The following is a 22,279-nucleotide window of genomic DNA, read 5'->3' on the forward strand; positions in this document are numbered from 1 at the left end:
GCGTTGTGATGAAGGACAGTGACAATATGCAGTTGACAAGTGTCAGCATCTGTATACTTGGAGATGCGGCGGGGGGCGGGGAACCGAGGACAGTGGTGTGGCAGAGTTCTTAGGACCCAGATGTTTGGGCCAAGGGCGAGCCTCTGTGACTTTAACCAATACAGCTGATGCGGGGGTGGGGGAGGCCTGCGCGCCCCCGCTAAGCCCGGGCACGAGCGGGCGCGCTCCTATGTAGCCTGCGAGACGTGGTGGGGAGGGGTGGGTGTTGTACAGAAGCCAGAAGAGATCCTGAATTCAGCTGGACTTCAGGGTCAGGGGTGGTGCCCAACTTGTATTTATTTCTCTTTCTCTGCTCCCCCAAACCTCCCCGTCTTCTCCACAGCTACAGCAACAGATGTGGGGAGCATCTGGGGGCTCTGGTCCTGCCCCGAGACCTCAAGTCTGGAGAAGGATTGGCAGACCCGGGACAGCGCGCGGGGAGGCTGTGAGCAGCGGGTAAGCCTTGACAGCACACTGTGATCCGGCCCCACCCTCGCCGTCTGGGCAAGCCTCGCTCGCCCGAGAGCACAAAAGAGAAGGACCCTCTCCGGCGCCGGGCAAGGTGGGGTACCCGATTGTCAGTGCGCTCAGAAAGCATGTGGGAGGGGCTCTGCCCAACCCTCCCGGAGCGCTGGGTGGAAACTGGCGTCTGTGGGGTGGCATTCAGTGTCTTTGGGATAAGATTTTTTTTTCTTTTTGTTTTCTTGCTTGTTGGGGGGGGGGGCAGGGCATTCACACATGATGGAGATGTTTGGGTGGGATTGGAGGGATTGGAGCAAATTCTTGACCCTTCTCTTTTACATAATAACATAATGACCAACATTAACCTGTTGGTTAGGGACCCCTTTTTCCACCCCCATTTCCACTTCATTGGACTCTATGGAACCCAATTTGAGGGAGGGAGAAGGTTCACCCTCCCCCCCCCCATTCTCTTCTCAGTGAAACACAATCCTGGCAGGCAGCTTGAAGGAGGGGATGCGGGAGAACTTGGGAGGGATGTTTGAGCCTGTTTTTCGAGGTCCCGTTGATGGTCCTTGGGTGTGGGTTGGGTGCACGCGCTTCCCTCCTTGTGGGTAGGTCGGTAAGCATGAGAATTTGTGACCTTGTGTCTGTCTGTCAGCGCTCACAAAGGAAAGGAAGACGCTTGCTTTGCGGTGGTGGAACCCGAGTTCAGTCCTGAGAACAATGAGGTTTCCCAGGAGCATTGTGTCCAAGTCTGGGTGCCCTTCCTTGTGTGTCCGTCTGTCTACGAGAACTGTGCTAGGAACCCCCTAAATCCCTTCAGAAGACGGTGGTTTGACGGTGAGCCCAGCTCGCTTGTGTTAGGGTGCGCCTGTCTGGGCGCAGGTGCCAGCGCAGTGTACCGGACAAAGCGTTAGCGACTGCGAGCAAACAGTTCCTTCTTATGTTAGCCCTTTCACTGACTAAACGGAGGCTTAGAGGCAGGCATCGGTTTATGAACCCAGGGCATATCAGGGGCCAAGCCTGTGCAGGGGGGCAGCCGCAAGGTAAAGGGTTGGTAAGGGGAAAGGATCGAGCCCTGGGGTTCTGGAGAAGAAATCAGTGTTTGCTTTGAGATGGGTACGTGCATGGAGAAGAAATCAGTGTTTGCTTTGAGATGGGCAAGTGCATGGAATCGCAAAGTTATTATTAAGTCCCGCTCTCTGCTTTAAAACGTCTCTCCCCCCCCCAACCGTGCAGAGCAAAAGACCACCCTAGCCCGGCGGCCGGCCCTTGGTGGGAGAAAGCACTGGACAGCGGAGGGAACTTGGGTGATGAGGGCGGGGAGTTAGTTAGCTTATCCTCCTCCACCTTCCTCCCACACCCTTTTTTTCTTCTGCAGGATCCGCGATGGTGACCCTGTGGGCCGCGTTGTTATCCTGGGCACTCTTACGAGTTGCGGGAGGGTGCCCGGAGCCGTGCGCCTGCGTGGACAAATACGCCCACCAGTTCGCAGACTGTGCCTACAAGGACCTGCGCGAGGTCCCAGAAGGACTGCCGGCCAACGTGACCACGCTTAGTCTGTCAGCCAACAAAATCGCCGAGCTGAGGCGCGGGGCCTTCGCCAACGTCACGCAGGTGACCTCGCTGTGGCTGGCGCACAACGAGGTGCGCACCGTCGAGCCAGGCGCGCTGGCCGTGCTGAGCCAACTCAAGAACCTCGACCTGAGCCACAACCTCATCTCCAGCTTCCCGTGGGGCGACCTGCGCAACCTGAGCGCGCTGCAACTGCTCAAAATGAACCACAACCGCTTAGGCTCGCTGCCACGGGACGCGCTGGTCTTCTTGCCGGACCTGCGCTCTTTGCGCATCAACAACAACCGCCTGCGCACGCTGGCGCCCGGCACCTTCGACGCGCTCAGCGCGCTGTCGCATCTCCAACTCTATCACAACCCCTTCCATTGCGGCTGCAGCCTTTTGTGGCTGCAGGCCTGGGCCGCGAGCACCCGGGTTTCCTTACCCGAGCCGGATTCCATTGCCTGCGCCTCTCCTCCCGCACTGCAAGGAATTCCCGTGCACCGCTTGCCCGCCCTGTCGTGCGTGGCACCTACCGTGCGCCTAAATGCTGACTTCCCTCTGGAGGCGTCCGGCAGCCCCCTGCGTGCCGGCCTGGCCTTCATGCTGCACTGCGTGGCCGAAGGACACCCAGCGCCCCGCCTGCAGTGGCAGCTTCAGATCCCCGGCGGCATGGTGGTCTTGGAGCCGCCGTTCCTAGGCGGGGAGGACGATGGAGATGCAGAAGACACCGGCACGGAAGAGGAAGGCGACGCCCCCACTCAGACCCAGGCCCCAACTCCAACACCACCAGCACCGGCTTGGCCCGCGCCCCCAGCCACACCCCGCTTCTTGGCGCTCGCCAACGGCTCCTTGCTGGTGCCCCTGCTGAGTACCAAGGAGGCGGGCGTCTACACTTGCCGGGCGCGCAATGAGCTGGGCTCCAACTCGACGTCTGTGCGCGTGACCGTGGCTGCTGCCGGGCCCCCCAAACACGCCCCGGGTGGTGCAGGCGGAGGCCCCAAGGGTCAGACCCCGACTTCTGAGCGCAAGTCTGCAGCCAAGGGCAGAGGCAACAGCGTCCTGCCCTCCAAACCCGAGGGCAAAGCCAAAGGTCAGGGTTTGGCCCGGGTTAGCGTCCTTGGGGAGACTGAGGCGGGGTTGTTGGACGAAGCCAGCATGGAGGAGGAGGAGGAGGAGGAGAGAGAAGAGGAGGAGGAAGGGCAGGTCTCTGCGGACCCCCTGGGGGCGCAGCGCTGCGGCCGCGGGGACCCCTCGCGCTACGTGTCCAACCACGCGTTCAACCAGAGCGCGGCGGAGCTCAAGCCGCACTTCTTCGAGCTGGGCGTCATCGCCCTGGACGTGGCGGAGAGGGAGGCCCGGGTGCAGCTGACGCCGCTGGCGGCTCGCTGGGGCTCGGGGGCAGCGGGGCGGCCCGGACGGCGGCGACCCCTGCGCCTGCTGTATCTGTGCCCCGCGGGGGGGCGGCGCGGCCGTGCAGTGGTCGCGCGTGGAGGAGGGCGTCAACGCCTACTGGTTCCGGGGCCTGCGCCCCGGCACCAACTACTCGGTGTGCCTGGCGCTGGCGGGCGAGGCCTGCCACGTCCAGGTGGTCTTCGCCACCAAAAAGGAGCTGCCCTCGCTGCTGGTCATCGTGGCGGTGAGCGTGTTCCTCCTGGTGCTGGCCACCGTGCCCCTGCTGGGCGCTGCTTGCTGCCATCTGCTGGCCAAGCACCCGGGCAAGCCTTACCGCCTCATCTTGAGGCCGCAGGCCCCGGACCCCATGCAGAAGAGCATCGCCGCCGACTTCGACCCGCGGGCCTCCTACCTGGAGTCGGAGAAAAGCTACCCGGCCGGCGGCGACAGGGACGACGGCGACCAAGGCGAGGCGGGCGCGGAGGAGGAGCCCGAGGAGGCCCCAGAAGACGGCCTGGACGAAGACGCGGAGCCCGGAGACACCAGCGTGCGCCTGCCCCGGGAGGAGAGCCTGGCGGCCTGCTCGCTGGCGGAGTGCCAGTCCAAGGCCAACCCCGAGGAGTTCGAGGCGGGCTCTGAGTACAGTGACCGGCTGCCCTTGGGGGCCGAAGCGGTCAACATCGCCCCCGAGATCAATGGTAACTACAGGCAGAGGGCTGGGTGAAGCGCCAGCCCGTTCCCACCCTCCACCCAACCCGGGCGCACGGGATTATGCCCACCCCAACCCCACCTTCACTCTTTTCAGCTTCTATCCCACTTACCCCCATTAAGACTACTGGGGACTAATGGTGCGGAGTGGCCGGTTTCACACCCCCCATGGTCCTTGTTGGGTGGAATTCTGCTGGCCAAGCACAGTGACCCACCCTCCTCTTCTCCTTACAGGCCCCTGATAGTATAGGCGAGCCCCCTGCACCTCCATCGCGCAACTGGTGTTTGCAAAATGGGCCCCACAGCTTAGCAACACCTGTCCTACCATAGGTAGCTCAGGAATATACACACACCCCTTGAGTACAGCGCCTGGGGTCCCATCTTGACCCTCCCACTGTTCTTTTTTTGCACGCCCCCCGACTGGGGATCGGCTGGCAACTCCCAGGATTTTTGTGTCAAAGCCCACTCCCAACCCGAACCCTCTGTCCCCTACTCCACCGTCTCTCCCTGTTCTGACCCAGTGGAGCACAGCGAGCGCCTGGGGCTCCTTTCTGCCGCTGCTCTGATTTTTCCCATTTTCGTTGTTTCCAAAGACAGCGACGCCCTGAGTCTGGTGCTAACACTCTCCCGTCTCCCTGTGGTGGTAGGGGGACTTGGAGAAGGGTGTCCGTCCCCTCTGTTCCCCGCACCTCCTCCCTTACTGCACGCTGTGGATTTGCGCAGGAGCAGGAGCTCGCTCAGGTCGGTGGCACTTAAGTGAGGATTTCTGAAGGCAGGTGGAAGCCCTCGTCAGATGGGTGGGTGGGAGGCCAAGCCCGACCTGTAGTTCATACAAAGCCCGCGTGTCCCCTCACCCCTTTCTTGAAATATAGTCGTGGTGGGATGTGTAGTCGTAGACAGGCGAGTTCTGTAGGAGAAAAGTTTGTATCGTGTAGGTGTGGGCGTGTAGTAGGGGGGTGGGGGGCCACGGGCCGGGGTTCTTTTTCGTTCATGAAGGAAAGAAACTGGGATGGGAAGCGGGTGGGTGGGGAGTGGGGACAAACCAGCCCTATACAAGAAGCGCAGCACAAGTGCGGGCAAAGGGTGGGGCCCAACGACCCCTTCCCAGCCCGCGCCCTTTTCTAAACCTCTGTGTATGGAAACAGTCAATAAAATGATTGATTTAAAGAGCGCTTGGCGTCTCTGTCCCTTCCCAATCCCCCACCCCGCCTACAGAGGAGACCTGGGGTGTATGGGAGGGAATGTATAGGGAAGAAGCCCCCAAGATTCTCCTTTGTGTGCTTTTATGTGTGTCTCTGTCTGTCTGTCCTTGATTTTTGCAGTGTGGGCCCTTGGATTCAAGATGGGGGATTTGGGGAACCTTGGGGAGGAGGAGTAGCAACCTCCTTGCTTGGGCTCTGTTGTTGTGATTGGTGTGTGTGTGTGTGTGTGTGTGTGTGTGTGTGTGTGTGTGTGTGTGTTTGTGTGTGTGTGCAGGCGCATGGTTCCCACAGTCAGCATCTCCCAATATTGGACCTGGAGGCAACCTCAACACTGAAGGACTAGGACAGCTTCACATCCTGGGGCCTTAACGCTGGAGAGTCCAGCCTCACTGGACTAAATCACCAAGAGGAAAATTCCTAAGTTGGAAGGTACCCTGAAGGTCTGCTCATTCTTCACCCAATTGAAGTTTATTTCTTCAGTGTCTCCATCAAATTGTTAAACAGTCCCCCTCCTCATGCATATCCAGACCCCAGGCCAAGCAGGCAAGTAGGTTGAAATATGTCTCTCCCTAGGACTGGAGACAGAGGGGTTAAACATATGGAGAGAGGGGAAAGAAGTCTGATTCTCATGGGCCCTTGAGCATCACCAGGAGTGATACTCCCCCCCCCCCAGTCAGAAGTCCTTGAGCACCACTAGCTATTGCTGCAAAATAAAAATTTCTAAGATGTATCTCTCCTCATTCACCACTCAGATCTGCCCTGCCCTGAGCTTATGCATTATGAAAATTAGAATGCTCCGTCTCTCTTAGTCAATGCTCAAGGTTTTTTTAAAGGGGGTGAGAGGGGTAATAGGAATCGAACCTTATACATGGGTATGTTCTTCAATATACAGTTTTTGAGCATCTACTCCATGCTTCAAGCTTAGCTACTCTCAGTAACTTTGGATCACATAGTTGGATGCTACATAGGAATAAATTCCAATGACTTGGAGTGTGTCCATGGCCGTGTGTGTTGGTGTGTGTGTGTGTGTTGGTGTGTGTGTGTGCGCGCGCGCGCGCGCGCGCGTTCACTGGGAATACTTGTAAAATTGTACATAGAGGGGCTGGAGAGATAGCACAGTGGTAGGGCATTTGCCTTGCATGCAGTCAATCCAGGACAGATGGTGGTTCAAATTTCAGCATCTCATATGGTCCCCCATGCCTGCCAGGAGCAATTTCTGATTGCAGAGCCAGGAGTAATCCCTAAGCACCGCCAGTTGTGACCAGACCCCCCCCCCAAAAAAAAGGTACATGGAATGCAATATGGAATGCAATTTGATAGCAGTAGACTTGGAACTCAGGGTAATCTGTCAGAAGCAGTAATGTCTCACAAACCAGACACTCAGGATGTGTCCTTGATCAGATCGGAAACCTGTCTGCAGAAAGGTGATTTGAAAAGAAAAGCCCTAAAGCCCTTCTCAGAGAGATCCACTGGGATGAGCGCCATCTTGAAGATCATTAGAAAAAGTTTTCATAGACAAAAGGAGGAGGCTGGGCTTCTTAGAAGAAGAAGCTGCTGGGGCCGGGTAGGTGGCGCTGGAGGTAAGGTGTCTGCCTTGCAAGCGCTAGCCAAGGAAGGACCGAGGTTCGATCCCCCGGCGTCCCATATGGTCCCCCCAAGCCAGGGGCGATTTCTGAGCACATAGCCAGGAGTAACCCCTGAGCGTCAAACGGGTGTGGCCCAAAAACCAAAAAAAAAAAAAAAGAAGAAGAAGCTGCTGGTTTGGAGTCCATAGCTTCCGGATTTTAGTCTGAGTCACTGCCTGATAGCATTCCAGCTATGCTCATGTCTCTAAAAATTGCTTAAGTCAGGAAATGTTTGGACTGGTATTCTTTGATGGCCATGCTATATGCTTTGCCTTCCTGGAGCAAAAAGGAAGTGTATTTTGGTATCTCCTTGATAGAAATGTATTTCCCAGCCCTTATTGACATCAGAGCAGCAATTAAGATGTTCCTCTGGGGGAAGGGGGTTGTCTGCACTGCTGGAAACATCCTCTGCTCAGAAAGAGGCCCACATGAGTGCAGATCAAGACACCCCAAAAACTTGTCCCTTCTTTTTTTTTTTTTTTTTTTGGTTTTTGGGCCACACCCAGCGGTGCTCAGGGGTTACTCCTGGCTGTCTGCTCAGAAATAGCTCCTGGCAGGCACGGGGGACCCTATGGGACACAGGGATTCGAACCAACCACCTTAGGTCCTGGATCAGCTGCTTGCAAGGCAAACACCGCTGTGCTATCTCTCCAGGCTTGAACTTGTCCCTTCTGAGAGAAGGCACTGATATACTGCAGAAAAAGACAAGTCCAGGTACTGGGGCACAAGAAAGTATTCATGCAGAGGTGTAAATGGTCACACATGAATTAAGAAATTCCTTTACTTTATAAATCTCTCATCAGCAAATACAATTCTGCTGGAACTTTGGAGACAGATAAAGGCCAAGCTTCTTCAGTTGTTAGTATGTCAATTAATTGATTGCATTTGCAACACATCCACCCACACGTATGTATTCAATGACAAGATTTCGCCTTAGGGCTCAATAGGGAGTCACAGTATATTGCAAATGAAAGATCTGTTGTGACTGGCATATAAAAGAGATTAAATTACCAATTGTCTTACAATATTAACGTTTAGTTTGATTATGATCAGTGCCCCTAATGATACTTGCTAGGCAGGGGGAAAAAGCCATCTGAAGACCCCGTCATGGGTGGAAGATAAAGCCACGTTATTGGGTTACATCGGTGGAAAGGCTATCATCCCTTGGTTAGCTAACTAACTCATTTAGTTAATTTGAAGATGGCCTGGTTTTTAAAATTGTGCTAATTGTGTCTGCTTTGTCTGGGCATGTGAATGGAGTTTAATAATGAAGTTTAAGTCCACATGGAGTAAAAAGAATAAAAGTGTTTATATTTTTATCAACTATTTACTGCCTAAACATGCCCCCTTGTGTATTAGCAGTTAATTTCATTTTGGCAAATTAGGTGTATTTTTCCTCTAGCTACACTCTTGCAAACTGGTTCTTTAATTGAGTCTAAAAGCCATTCGGAACCTCCAACCTTGTGGGAGGAAAAACTGCCATGATTCTAGAGATCAGAGTAAACTTTAGTAAACATCCGATCAGTGTTTATACTGGTTAAAAAAGAAAAAAGAAAAAATATGGGGTTTATTATTAATTTAAAAAATTTTAAGTGTCTCTTCACATATTTAGGTTGGCTAAAAATGTTAATCATCAGAGAGCTGGAGAGACAGAACAGGGATTAAGGCATTTATCTTGCATGTCATTGATCAGATCCCTGATACCACATGGTTGCCCTGTTGCAACATCTTTGCATTCATCCCTGTAGATCCCTGAGCATCACGAAACTGTTCCAGGTAATCCTTGGTCCTCAGGCACCAAGTAGCCTTGCATCTTAGGTGCCTGCATTTACTTGTTAGTCTGGTTGACTAGGGCGCATGATTTGCATGCTGGAGTCCTGGGTTCAAGTGCTGGCACTTTATGATCCCGGAAATATCACCAGGAGCAACTCCTGAACCTGGAGCTGAGAACAGCCTAAAATAAACCCAAACACAATGCTAATGATTATCTCCTTAATATAAATATGAAATATAAATATGAATAATACCAGCACTGGATTAATAGTTTATTATACTCTTACCAGTTTTAGACTCCTACTATAGAATAATTCTTAGAATAATCTTGTAAGGTGATAATATTTTATCCTAACTTTTAAGCAGAGAAACTAAAGACAGGAAGGATAGTAATGTTCTGAAGGTCTGTAGGGTTTGTATTTTGTTGTCTGATTCTGACCCCAATGCTCTAATCTATCAAGCTAGGCCAACTGTATGCAAGGCAAGTGTCTCATTTCCTAAACTAAGTATTTCCCCTTTATTTTTATATTTATTTGGGGGAGGGGTCCTGAGGAGTGCTCAGGAGAGAGAGGCTGTGGTCAGTGCAGACTTAAGAGTGCAATGCCGCTCAGGCTCTGCAGCTCGGGGAAAACCAAACCACCATGGAGATGCTGGGAACCTTCAGGGCTGCACCCAGAGATGCTTGACAACCATACAGTACCAGGAATTGAACCTGGGTCAGACATATGCCAGACATATGCCCTAACCCTTGCACAGTCTTCAGTCTGTTATTTATTCGCTTGATTAGTGGGTCCCCATTATGTCCTGTTCCTTTTCTATTTTTGACTATTTCATTAATTGGCATGAAATTCCCTTCCCAATCCTGACCTACTTTCCTTCCTCCCACCCCTTCTTCAAGTAATTTTAGATGGTTCTATTATAATAAATAATAGGTTATTAGCAATGTCCACTGCCTTAATTTCATTTTGTCTGCTTATCAATTCCATATTTTATAGTGCACTTGCCTTTTTTTTTTTTTTTGCTTCTGACTGATTCTTCTTTGAGCATTTATTATTTGGTTGTAAATGACAAAATTCATCAAAAATATCTAAATAGGGGCTGAAGCAATAGCACAGTGGTAGGGCGTTTGCTTTGCACACACCAACCCCGGACAGACTCTGGCTCAATTTCTGGCATGCCATGTGGTCCCTGAGCCTGCCAAGAGTGATTTCTGAGCACAGAGCCAGGAGTAACCCCTTAGCACCAGCAGGAGTGACCCAAAAACAACAACTACAAGCACCATCATGAGGCGACCCATGAGCCACAGAGGCAGGAATAGGCACTGAACACCTCTGGGGATGGCCCAAACTATGCCCCCACCAAAAGTACTTGCTTTAAGGGTCGATATGTAGTTAATTTTGGTAAATGTTTACACACATATGAAAATAATGATTAGTCTAGAATCGTTATAATTATGCAGTACATTTGTGTTCATGTGAGCAAGGCTCAGAGGGGCCCATGGGGACAGGCTGCTGGGTGGGGCCTCATGCCCATCCAGGAATGCCAACTTGTAGCGCCAGCCTGCCTGGGATTGAGAGAGAGAAGAGAGTAGTAGAAACCAAATATACTTTTTATTCCTACTGGAGTTTGAGGCCTCCGAACACGGATGTCCAGGGGTTTCTGAGAGAGAGGGAGTGATAGATGGAAATTCACCAGCCAGAGGTGGCTGAGGAGGCTTGGTTAAAGAAAGAAAGAGAAAGGAATAGCTGCAAAGTAGGAAGCGTCTTTTAGATGCTTTATCTCTGACCCTCAGGGGCCATCAGGCTCTGCTCTGGTCACTACCCTGGTCCCCCACCAAAGGTCCAAGTTTTTCTTTTTATACCCAGCATGACAGGGGGAATGTCCAGGGGGCGTGTTCAGGTTCAACTGGCATTCAGTAAGATTATCCAAGAGATGTGTTCAAGTCCAACTCCCATACATCAACAATATAGGATGCCAGGAATAGAAGCTAGGTCTGCTGTATGCAAAGAAAACACCTTATCCACTGGACAATCTCTCCAGACATGTAAGTAAGATTTTATATTAAAGAGCAGAATAGAAAAAAAAAAGAAAAAAAAAGAGCAGAATAGAGCCATAGAAATAGTATAGAGCCTTACCTTAGAAGGGGTAAGCATTTGCCTTGCATGTGGCCAACCTGGTTCAAATAGTAGGAACCAAATATAGTCAAATAGTTGAATCACAGCCAGGCTTCACTCCTGAGCACAGAATGCTGCCTAATGTAGTCCCCAAAGTAAACACTGAGCCAATCAAACAAAACTTCATAAATAGCTGAATAGTATTTCTGTGTGCAACACTGTGTATAGAAGCTATATGGTCACAGCAATAGTACAGAGGAGTTGGCACCTGCCTTGCACATTGGCAGACCTGTGTTCAATCTCTGACACTCCATATGGTCCTCTGAGCTTGCCAGAAGTAAGCTCTGAGCACCACCTGGTGTGGTCCCAAGCTAAATAATAGTAGTAACAATGAAAACAATAATAATAATTTAAACCCCTTAATGATTAAAAGCCATATAGCTTATGTATCTGATCATTTATTTTAAATAATGCTGTAATAACATTGGGGTGGTTATAACTTTTTGTATTAATAGTTCCATATCCATATGGATAAATACTCAGAATCCACATGTTTGTAGGGATGGAACTATAAAGTCATATAATAATGGATCTGCATGGCATGGCAGACCTCACCTAGAGGTTTTCCTTTGCACATGACAATTGACACTTCCACCCCATGAATTCTCCCAGCATATAGCCATACATCTGTTTTGGTTTAGATATTTTGTTGGGTGTATAGCTCCATTGTACTGTGGCTAATCAGCACTTAGTTAACTACTAACACTGAACACTGTTGCTTATGGTCTATTTGGTTATTCTCTTTCTTTCTTTTCTTTTTTTTTTGTTTTTTTTTTTTTGTTTTTTTTTTTTTTTGTTTTGTTTTTGGGCCACACCCAGCGGTGCTCAGGGGTTACTCCTGGCTGTCTGCTCAGAAATAGCTCCTGGCAGGCACGGGGGACCATATGGGACACAGGGATTCGAACCAACCACCTTAGGTCATGGATCGGCTGCTTGCAAGGCAAACACCGCTGTGCTATCTCTCTGGGCCCTATTCTCTTTCTTTTTAATCATATTAAGATAACATGTTTAGGGGCCAGAGAGATAGCATGGAGGTAAGGCATTTGCCTTTCATGTAGGTCGGTGGTTCAAATCCCGGCATCCCATATGGTCCCCCGAGACTGCCAGGGGCGATTTCTGAGCACAGAGCCAAGAGTAACCTCTGAGCACTGCCAGGTGTGACCCCCAAAAAACAAAACAAAACAAAAGATAACATGTTTATTGTAAAGTTAATGTAACTTATCCCTACCACCAGCAATATGCCAAAGACCCTCCACCACTGTCCATATGGCATTGCTAGTCTGCTTCTTCCTTTCTTACCAGTACCCCATATTCTCTTAGAAAAAGTATCTTGAGCTCGGTGAGATTGCATGGAGGTAAGGTGTTTGCCTTGCATGCAGAAGGATGGTGGTTCGAATCCTGGCATCCCATATGGTCCCCCGAGCCTGCCAGGAGCAATTTCTGAGCATAGAGCCAGGAGTAACCCCTGAGCACTGCCGGGCGTGATCCTCTCCCCCCAAAAAAAATACAAAAAAGAAAAAGAAAAAGTATCTTGTCAGTATTCTCCCACTGAATTGTCATCTCTTTTATGGATTTGTAGGAACTCTTTACCTATTCAGGATAGGAGCCCTTTGCATATAAAATATCTCTTCCTTCTCCAAGGCTTCTCTTCCTATTTCCTTTTCTTTGTTGTGGTGGTACACTGAGTCATACACACTTGGTTTTACTGCTTTCACACTCTGTTGTGGCACCAAATATTACACCAGCAGTGCCAGGGATAACACTTGACAGGGACAGGGCCATGCAGCAATGCTGGGACTGAACTCATGCATGCAAAGCAGGTATTCTATCACTGACCTACTTCCTAATATTATCTTTCTTAGAGTCATCTTTTTGCTCTTTTTTTAGGGGGAGGGCTGGGGTTTGGGCCACCCTCAGCTATGCCCAGCTGTTCCAATGCTCAGGAATCACTCTTGGCTGAGATTATATATATAGTTCTTGAATCAAACTGGGGTTACCATGTGCAAGGCCAGCACTATATCCACTGTACTATCTCTGCAGGGCCCCCCCTCACCGTTTTTTCTCTTTTAATGCTGGCTGTTTATAAAGAACTGCTCTTAATTTACTATACAGCAAGTCCTCACTTAATGTCATCAATCAGTTCCTAGAAAATGTCTCTGTTTTCCAGAGGCTGAACAAGGCGGCATTCCAAACAACAGTGAATGAGGATTTCTTTTCACCACGTCCCTGCCAGCATTGGCTTTTTCAATATTTTTTATATATGCCACTCACACTGAAGTGAAATACCCCATTTTAATTTGCATTTCCCTGATAGGAAGTGATGACAAACACTTTCTCATATGTTAACTGGCCATCTGTATGTCTTCTTCCAAGAAATGCCTATTCATCTTTTCTCCCCAATTTTTGATGTGATTATTGTTTTTCAGGTTGTTGAGCTTCTTCCATGCTTTATATGTCTTGGATATTAGGCCTTTATCTGATGTATTGTGTGCAGATTGTTGTTTTGTTTTTCCAACTCACTAGGGTGTCTTTTTATTTTAGCCCAAATTTCTTTTGTCATCATATGGAGATTCTGTACATTAACTTTACATATATTGCAATTTTGGGGGTTCATTTCTAGCAGCGCTCAGGGGTTCCTCCTGGCTCTACACTCAGAAATCGCTCGGGTGGCAGGCTTGGGTGACCATATGGAATGCCGGGATTCGAACCACCGTCCTTCTGCACGCAAGTCAAACACCCTACCTCTATGCTATCTCTCTGGCCCACATATTGCATTTTCTATGAGGTGATCATAAAAATGTTTTTAATTTTGGCTTCCTCATGTTCATTGTTAGTATATAAAAAAAAAAGTGATGATTTGAGAAGTGGGAAGACAGTACAAAGATTAAGGCACTTGCCTAGCATTCAGAGATAGACAAGACCATGCTTTTAATTTCTATAAGGACTATAGCTCTCTACCTTGGCCCCCAGCACGGAGACAGGTATGGCCTCTGAGCACAGGGCTGGGTGTGGCCCAGAGACCAAGAAAAGGTGTGATATTCTTCTGTATTACTTTGTCTTCTACAATATTGTTGAATTAAGTTATTTTTCTAAGAACATTTTTTTTTGATATCTTGGAATTTTCTAGCTAGAAATTTAGAATTTTAATTTTCCACATGGCCTGTTCTTATTGTCACTCTTAATATTAATATCCCCTTTTCACTTGTCTACTATATAATAATATGCATAAAATATATGCATAATTTGTTTTATTTGTTTTATTTGAGGCAGTGCCACTCTCGTTTGGATTTTCTCTTCTACTAGAGAGTTTTAATAAGGATGTTTAAAATTTTTCAGGTGGTATACATGGATGTACACAGAATCTATTATGCTGAGTGAAATAGGTCAGAGAGAGAGAGAAAAACGCAGAATGGTCTCACTCATCTATGGGTTTTAAGAAAAATGAAAGACATTCTTGCAATAATAAGTTTCAGACACAAAAGAGAAAAGAGCTGGAAGTTCCAGCTCACCTCAGGAAGCTCACCACAAAGAGTGATGAGTTTAGTTAGAGAAATAACTACATTTTGAACTGTCCTAATATTGAGAATGTATGAGGGAAATGCAGAGCCTGTTTAGAGTACAGGCGGGGGTCGGGTGGGGAGGAGGGAGATTTGGGACATGGGTGATGGGAATGTTGCACTGGTGATGGGTGGTGTTCCTTTTATGACTGAAACCCAAACACAATCATGTATGTAATCAAGGTATTTAAATAAAAAAAAATTTTTTTTAGGTGGTTGGTTTTATGATTGTTTTGGTTATTGTCATTAGTCTATTTTTTTTTTTTGAATTTTGGGCTACACCCGGCGGTGCTCAGGGGTTACTCCTGGCTATCTGCTCAGAAATAGCTCTTGGCATGCACAGGGGACCATATGGGATGCCGGGATTCGAACCAACCACTTAGGTCCTGGGTCTGCTGCTTGCAAGGCAAACACCGCTGTGCTATCTCTCCGGCCCCATTATTAGTCTATTTTTTAATTCTTACTTTTTGTTTTGTTTGGGGGCTATTCCTGGTGGTGCTTAGAGCTTACTCCTGGCTCTGTGCTCAGACATCACTCCTGGAAGTGCTCTGGAGACAGTTTGTGGCTGTGCTCAAGGCCAGTGCTTTGCCTTCTGTACTAACTCTTCAGTTCAGTTCTAGTTTACTTTTTAGGTCAAGCAACCTCATTATTACTAAAGCATCTATACCCTTACTTATTTTCTGCCTGGTCTGTGGACTTCTGACACATGTTAGATATTTATCACTTTGTGGTTGTTGCTTCTCCTTAGATCTCTGCCAAAATTGGTTGGTGAATAAATGTGCTTGCCAATTTTATCTTCTGGGAGGACTATACTGTCTAGTAATAAATACTTTCTTTGTTCTTTTGTTTGTTTGTTTTTGGGCCACATCTGGCAGCACTCAGGGGTCACTCCTGGCTCTGCACTCAGAAAACCTCCTGGCTGACTTGGGGGACCATATGGGGTTTCAGGGATTGAACCCAGGTCAGTTGCTTGCAAGGCAAACACCCTCACTGCTATGCTATCTATCATCATCCCAGCCCACTCTCCTTGTTTGTTTGTTTGTTTGTTTTAATATTTTTTTCTTTTTTGGTGGTGGTGATGGTGGGTGGTCTCCTTGTTGTTTTATTTATTTTGTTTTTTGTTTTTTTGGGCCACACCCGGCCGCACTCAGGGATTACTTCTGGTTCTACGCTCAGAAATCGCTCCTGGCAGGCTCAGGGGACCATATGGGATGCCGGGATTCGAACCACCATCCTTCTGCATGCAAAGCAAACGCTTTACCTCCATGCTATCTCTCCAGCCCCTCCTTGTTCTTTTTAATGAATATTTTTTCTTAAAATTTTTTATGTTGGTATGGCAATATCTACTACTTTAAGAAGGTATATACTTAATATGTATTTATTATTAATAAGTTCTATTCCAATTATTTTAACTAATATTTAATAAATAAATCCAGTTCAATCTCATTGCTTATAATAAAAATAATTCCTGTATTTTAGTTCCCATAGTAAACCACTTTCAACTTTTCAGCCATCTCTTTGGGTTTTTTTTTTGTTTTGTTTTGTTTTGTTTTTTTTCGGTCTTTGGGTCACACCCGGCAGCGCTCAAAGGTTACTCCTGGCTCTCCACTCAGAAATTGCTCCTGGCAGGCATGGGGGACCATATGGGATGCCGGGATTTGAACCACCAACCTTCTGGATGTAAGGCAAATGCTTTTCCTCCAGGCTATCTCTCTGGCCCCTACTTTCCAGCCATCTCTTTTAACATTTACTACAACATTAAAAAAAAAAAAAAAAAAAAGAAAGAAAAAGGGCCAGGAGAGATAGCACAGTGGTGTTTGCATTGCAAGCAGCCGATCCAGGACCAAAGGTGGTTGGTTTGAATCCGGTGTCCCATATGGTCCCCTGTGCCTGCCAGGAGCTATTTCTGAGCAGACAGCCAGGAGCAACCCCTGAGCACCGCCGGGTGTGGCCCAAAAACCAAAAGAAAAAAAAAGTTTTTTTTTTATTTTTCAATTGTATAAATTATCTTTCTTTAGAAGGTAGACTTTCTTAGACATTGAAGATTCAAATCAGTTTCTCTCGACACACACTCAGCCACTCTGTATCTTCCTATGTGATTACATTATAGTTTTTGCTTAAATCAGTGCTCATTGAAGCTTAAATAAGCTTAAATCAATGTTTACATTACAGTAATTACACAAACTTTCACAGCTGGTCCAAGTACTATGCTTCCATTTCTTGTACATCCTTTTGTTCTTGGAGTTGATAATTATCTTGTGTACTTGGCCCGGGGCGGGGGGGGTGCACACTAGACAATGCTCAGGGGTTACTCCTGGCTCTGTGCTCAGACCCTGCACTCATGGGATGATGAGAATTGAACTGGGGTTTACTACATGCAAGGCAAACTCCCTACCTACTGTACTATTTCTTTTCTCCTATCTTGCATATTTTATTTTAATTGCTTGGGTTTTTGCTTCTATTATTGTATACCTAAAATGTCTTCATAAATATAAATTTCTTTTCAATATTTTTTTGAAGAGTGGATGTTTCCTAGTGGTGCTCAGGGCCCAAGGGACCCTTGCCAAAAAACACAGTACCTGGTTGCAGGCCTGATTGCTCTATGGCTGACCCTGAAACATGGTGCCACTCAGTCTAGTGTGCTCACGGACTATATCTGGCAGTGCTTGGGAATTATGTTTGGAGGGGAGGCACATCCAATGGTACTCAGGGGTTATTCCTGGCTCTGTGCTCAGAAATCATTCCTGACAGGCTCAGGAGATCATATAGGTTGCTAGAGATTGAACCCAGGTTGGCATGTTCAAGGCAAATGCCCTATCCACTGTGTTATAGCTCTGGCCCTTTTCAATATATATACCTTTTTTTTTGTTTGTTTGTTTTTGGTTTTGGTTTTTGGTTTTTGGGCCACACCCTGCGGTGCTCAGGGGTTACTCCTGGCTGTCTGCTCAGAAATAGCTCCTGGCAGGCACGGGGGACCATATGGGACACGGGGATTCGAATCAGTGCTCATTTGAGCAAACGCCGCTGTGCTATCTCTCCGGGCCCTCAATATATTTGACATATTTTTTTTTTATTGTTTTTGTTCCTTGATAATGCTCCCCTGAAGCTCTCCATCCTCCCACCCCCCATGTGGCTTGGTTGTTTTTTAGTGCAGAATCATGATTGCTATCTGGGGCCTCCCTGCATCCTCATTCCCAAATTATTTGTCCTGTCCCATGTCAGACATCATGTCAGATCCATTCCTGGGCTTACTGCCTTTTGGGGGAGAACCAAAACCAGCAATAAATGATGAGGGCTTACTCCTGGCTCTGAACTCAGGATTCCCTCCCAAAGGATTTAGAAACCATATGACATGACATGCAGGGATCAAATCAAGGCAAGTACCCTGTCCTCTGTACTATCTCTCTGGTCCATTACTGCCTCGTTATGATTCATATTCTCTAGAGAAATGTAAATGTCCTGGTTTTGTGGAGGCTAAATTCATGAGCCACTATACAAAATACACTATACAAAACAACACATAACAGAATATTAGGGAAAAGAAATCATAGAAATCTCCACTTTTGAAAATAATAATAAAGACCATAAACAAGATAAACTTAGCATATTGATCCCATACTAATCCACATGACACACCTATACGACTTTTCTTCTGAAATTTTCACTGCATCTCTGATGAGTTATGTGTTTGTTGAGGTTCAGTTTTTTATTTTTTTTTGGGGGGGTATCACACCGGGCAGCGCTCAGGAGTTACTCCTGGCTCTATGCTCAGAAATTGCTCCTGGCAGGCTCGGGGACCATATGGGATGCCTGGATTTGAATTACCGACCTTCTGCATGCAAGGCAAATGCTTTACGTTCATGCTATCTCTCTGGCCCTGAGGTTCAGTTTTTTTAAATAAATAAATAAGGCAGATTATGCACAGCTATGCGATTCCCATTCAAAAGAGAAAAATGTGCCTCACATTTAATCAATACTTTGGCTCCGTATAAAATTATAGATTTGTAAAGTTGAAATGTTCCTAAGTGGAAGAGACCATTGACATTGAAGAAAACTGTGGCTTTCTTTGCACTTGTCTACTTCTTATAGTAGAACAAACTTTATACAGAGTTTTGTGCTCCATATATCTCAAACCATTTTTTCCCCTCTCTACAACCTACTGAATTACCAAATGCTATATAGAACAAGTTCATATTATAATACATTTGGTCCTGTCAGAATGTGGGATAAATTGGCCCTGTTGGCAGCAGGCATGAATGCTTACAATCCAATAACAATCAAGAGCAAGTGAGTGAAACTACTCAAACATCTGCAACTGAGCTTTTGACACAGGAGGTAGCTAGCAACAGAGGAGGTTGGTATTTTGCTCAGGCCATCATGAAGATAAAAAGTCCCCTGCACTATGGAGTTTAGATAGCTGGCTCATACAGTGACTGCTTTAATCTGCCTTAGATTAACCTACACTCCTACCTAGAATGTAATGCCTGCAGAGGGTGGGGGGAGGGGAACCTTGAAGAAACTCATAAAGCCCTTGTACTCATTTGGGCATCTACATAGCTAGAAAAGCAGAGTGTCAACCCGGCTTCTTTTCTCTTCAGACTGGAGACTTGCCCTTAGCCTGTCCCAGTCTATGACTACAGCACATGAGCACTGAAAGACCCATTGGTCACTGTATGCTCATAATAAAAGTTAATGTTGGGGCTGGAGTGATAGCACAGCTGTAAGGCTATCTTGTTTGTCTTGTACACGGCTGACCCAGGACGAACCTGAACTTGGGTTCTATCCCGGGCATTTCTTATGGTTCCCTAAGGCTGGAGCAATTTCTGAGTGCATAGCCAGGAGTAACCCCAGAGAGTCTCCAGGCATGCGAAAGAAAGAAAGAAAGAAAGAAAGAAAGAAAGAAAGAAAGAAAGAAAGAAAGAAAGAAAGAAAGAAAGAAAGAAAGAAAGAATGAAAGAAAGAAAGAGAGAGAGAGAGAGAGAGAGAGAGAGAGAGAGAAAGAAAGAAAGAAAGAAAGAAAGAAAGAAAGAAAGAAAGAAAGAAAGAAAGAAAGAAAGAAAGAAAGAAAGAAAGAAAGAAAGAAAGAAAGAAAGAAAGAAAGAAAGAAAGAAAGAAAGAAAGAAAGAAAGAAAGAAAGAGAAAGAAAGAAAGAAAGAAAGCAGAGTAAGGGTAAACCACAACATAGCTTTTATTATTGTTGTTGTTTTGTTTTGTTTTGGGGCCACCTCATGACGGTTTCTAAGCTGCCACACAAAGTAAAAAACAAACAAACAAACAAAAACATTCAGTCAATGTGCATCCTGAGAGCTGCAGAAAGTCTGGTGCCTTGCTTGCCTTCTTCCTAAAACCAACCCTAGAAGCATCACAGGTGTGGGGCATGTGTATTTTGAATGAAGGAATGAATGAACAAATGACTAAACAGGTGTCCAGGGATCTCAGGGGTGCTCTCAGAAGATAGATCAGGAGATTAGGAAACCCAAAACCTGGCCTGTCTTTGCCCTAAAAGTTAGGGTCTCCTCCTTCACATTGGTTGCCACCAAGGGTGCAAAGCCATCCTTCTGCCTGCAATTAAGTGAATCAAGGAGAGAGAAAATTCTTTTTTTTTTTTTTTTTTTTTTTTGAGAGAGAAAATCTTGAGACAACCATACTACTTTAAAGCAGATCTCTGATAAAAAGGACTAAAGACCTGTCTAGAGAGATAGTATAGCCAACTGGGGTTTGATCCACGGCATCTCATATGGTTCCCCAGTACCAACAGAAGTAATTCCTGAGTGCAAAGCCAGGAGTAACTTCTGAGCATCACTGGGTGTGAACCAAACAAACAAACAAGAATAAATAAACAAAAAGAACAGAAGCCCTGGACACCTATGGTCCCCAGAGAACCCTGGAACATGACTTCCAAGAACCATGCTGGGAGTAGCAGCCAAGCACCAGTGAATTTTACTTACCCCTAACGAAATAAAAGGAGGCTTCCAGGGCTTGCAGGGATCTAGGACAGGATGACTATAATGGATTGTCCACTGTTAACTATGTCACTGTCCTGCACAGCTGAAATAATTGTCTGGAAATGGTGAACTTCAGTCACTTGAGTTTCCACCCACTGTCTTACTTTCCCTGTGTTTCCCTTCTTCTCCAGCTTCTTGCAGCTGGAAAGAAGGAAGTAGCTTTATTCATCTCAGCAGTTCTTGACAGAGCCCAGTTGCCAAGACAAATCTGAGCCTTTCTCTGAAGCTCCTGGATGGCAGGTCTCTACCCCTGTGGCCTTTGCAGCCTCGCCTCCTGGCATCACTCTCGGCAGACTGAGGAACTGTTTCTAGATCCTTCTCTGTCCTCTGACACATCTCTGACAGCTTCTGGGTGTCTAGAAGCCAGAGATGTGAACAGCACACTGTGTGATAGAACCAGCCAAAAACAAACTCTCCTTGCAGCAAATTTGTCTGCAGCAAATCTGTAGTCCAACCTCTTTGGCCACCAGCAACTCTCCTAGTGTCTGAGCCTGCTGGTCTGGCCTAGTCTCTGTCTCCAGAGTGAGAAAGAAACCTCAGGCTCCAAAACCAGAATCTGGAGAGATGTAGGTCTGGAAACAAATGCCAACACAGGAAATAATCCACACAGTGAAAGGGGGGTAAAAACAGGTTCAGAAATTCCAATATACAAGCCAGAAATTTCAACACACAAGTCTTCCACTCCTAAGAAGGAAGGTAGCTTAGGAGAGCAGAGAGTGCCATAGTTTTCCTGGGGCCTGGGCTTTTTATTAACAAGAACCAAACCGCACCGTAGGGTGGAGAATGAATACTGAGTAGGGTAGAACCCAGTAATCCAACACCACGAGATCCACTCAAAGGAGAAGCCCTGCCCCTGCCATAGGGCTGACTCTGGTTCACGTCTCTAGCGCCATTTATGTTCCCCCAGTACCATTATTAGTGATTCTTGAGCACAGTGCCAGGAGTAAACCCTAAGCACTGCCAAATATGACTCCCCCCAAACCAAAAATAAACAAACCAAACAAAATCATGCTCTCCTTAGGCATCTTTATTTGAATATGGAGTTTTCTTTTTTTTTTTTTTTTTTTAGTATGGAGTTTTCTATTGCATTTCTGATTTCTAAGATCTTTATGAAATCACAGAGCATGTAAAACAAAAAAGATAGTTGTGATGTTGGAGAGAGGGCATTTGCCTTGCACAATGCCTGACCCAGGTTCAATTCTCATCACCCCATGTATGTCCCTCAGCCAGTCAGGAATAATTCCAGATTGCAGAGCCAGGATACTCCTGAGCATTGCTGAGTATGGCCCAAAAACATACCAAAAATGGTTGCTATCTGTTTCAAATGGAAACTATCTACATATTAGGTAACTGCTATGTCACATTGTGTTGGCTAAGAAATATGTTTGGTCCTTCAGATGTGAATAGAAGACATAGAATACATTTGTTATACAGACTTGATCTTCATTCACAGTTCCTGCTTAACAATTCACAACACCCCCCACCCCCCACCCTCACCACCCCCAGAAATTTTCTCAGTATCTGAGAAGGTATCTTTTGTCATGTAAATGATATGATTGTGGAAAGCACCTCAGCTGGGAGGCTGGTTGCCAGGAGAACCTACCATGTGATTAGCCGGTGTTGAAGCTTACAGTCACCCCCAGACCTTGAAAGAGGGAGAATGGCGAAAGGTTGAGTCCAACAGCTAGGAGCCAAGAGATCACCTGCCATGCAGGCTTTAGAAATGAAGCCTCCGGGGCCCGGAGAGATAGCACAGTGGCGTTTGCCTTGCAAGCAGCCGATCCA

General features: G+C 47.1%; 1 protein-coding gene across 1 annotated transcript; it reads left to right on the forward strand.

Moving 5' to 3' along the window:
• Nucleotides 1-1,902: 1,902 nt before the first annotated feature.
• ISLR2 (immunoglobulin superfamily containing leucine rich repeat 2) lies at nt 1,903-4,174 on the forward strand (the record flags this gene model as incomplete). The annotated part of the gene is given in 2 exon segments (XM_049766726.1): nt 1,903-3,513; nt 3,515-4,174. Coding segments are annotated over 2 exon segments (2,271 nt in total), but the record flags the coding sequence as incomplete, so codon positions are not given.
• Between the last annotated feature and the right edge of the window lie 18,105 nt (nt 4,175-22,279).

The sequence above is a fragment of the Suncus etruscus genome, chromosome 1 (genome assembly GCF_024139225.1).
Source record: "Suncus etruscus isolate mSunEtr1 chromosome 1, mSunEtr1.pri.cur, whole genome shotgun sequence".
In the NCBI taxonomy this organism is placed as follows: Eukaryota; Metazoa; Chordata; class Mammalia; order Eulipotyphla; family Soricidae; genus Suncus; species Suncus etruscus.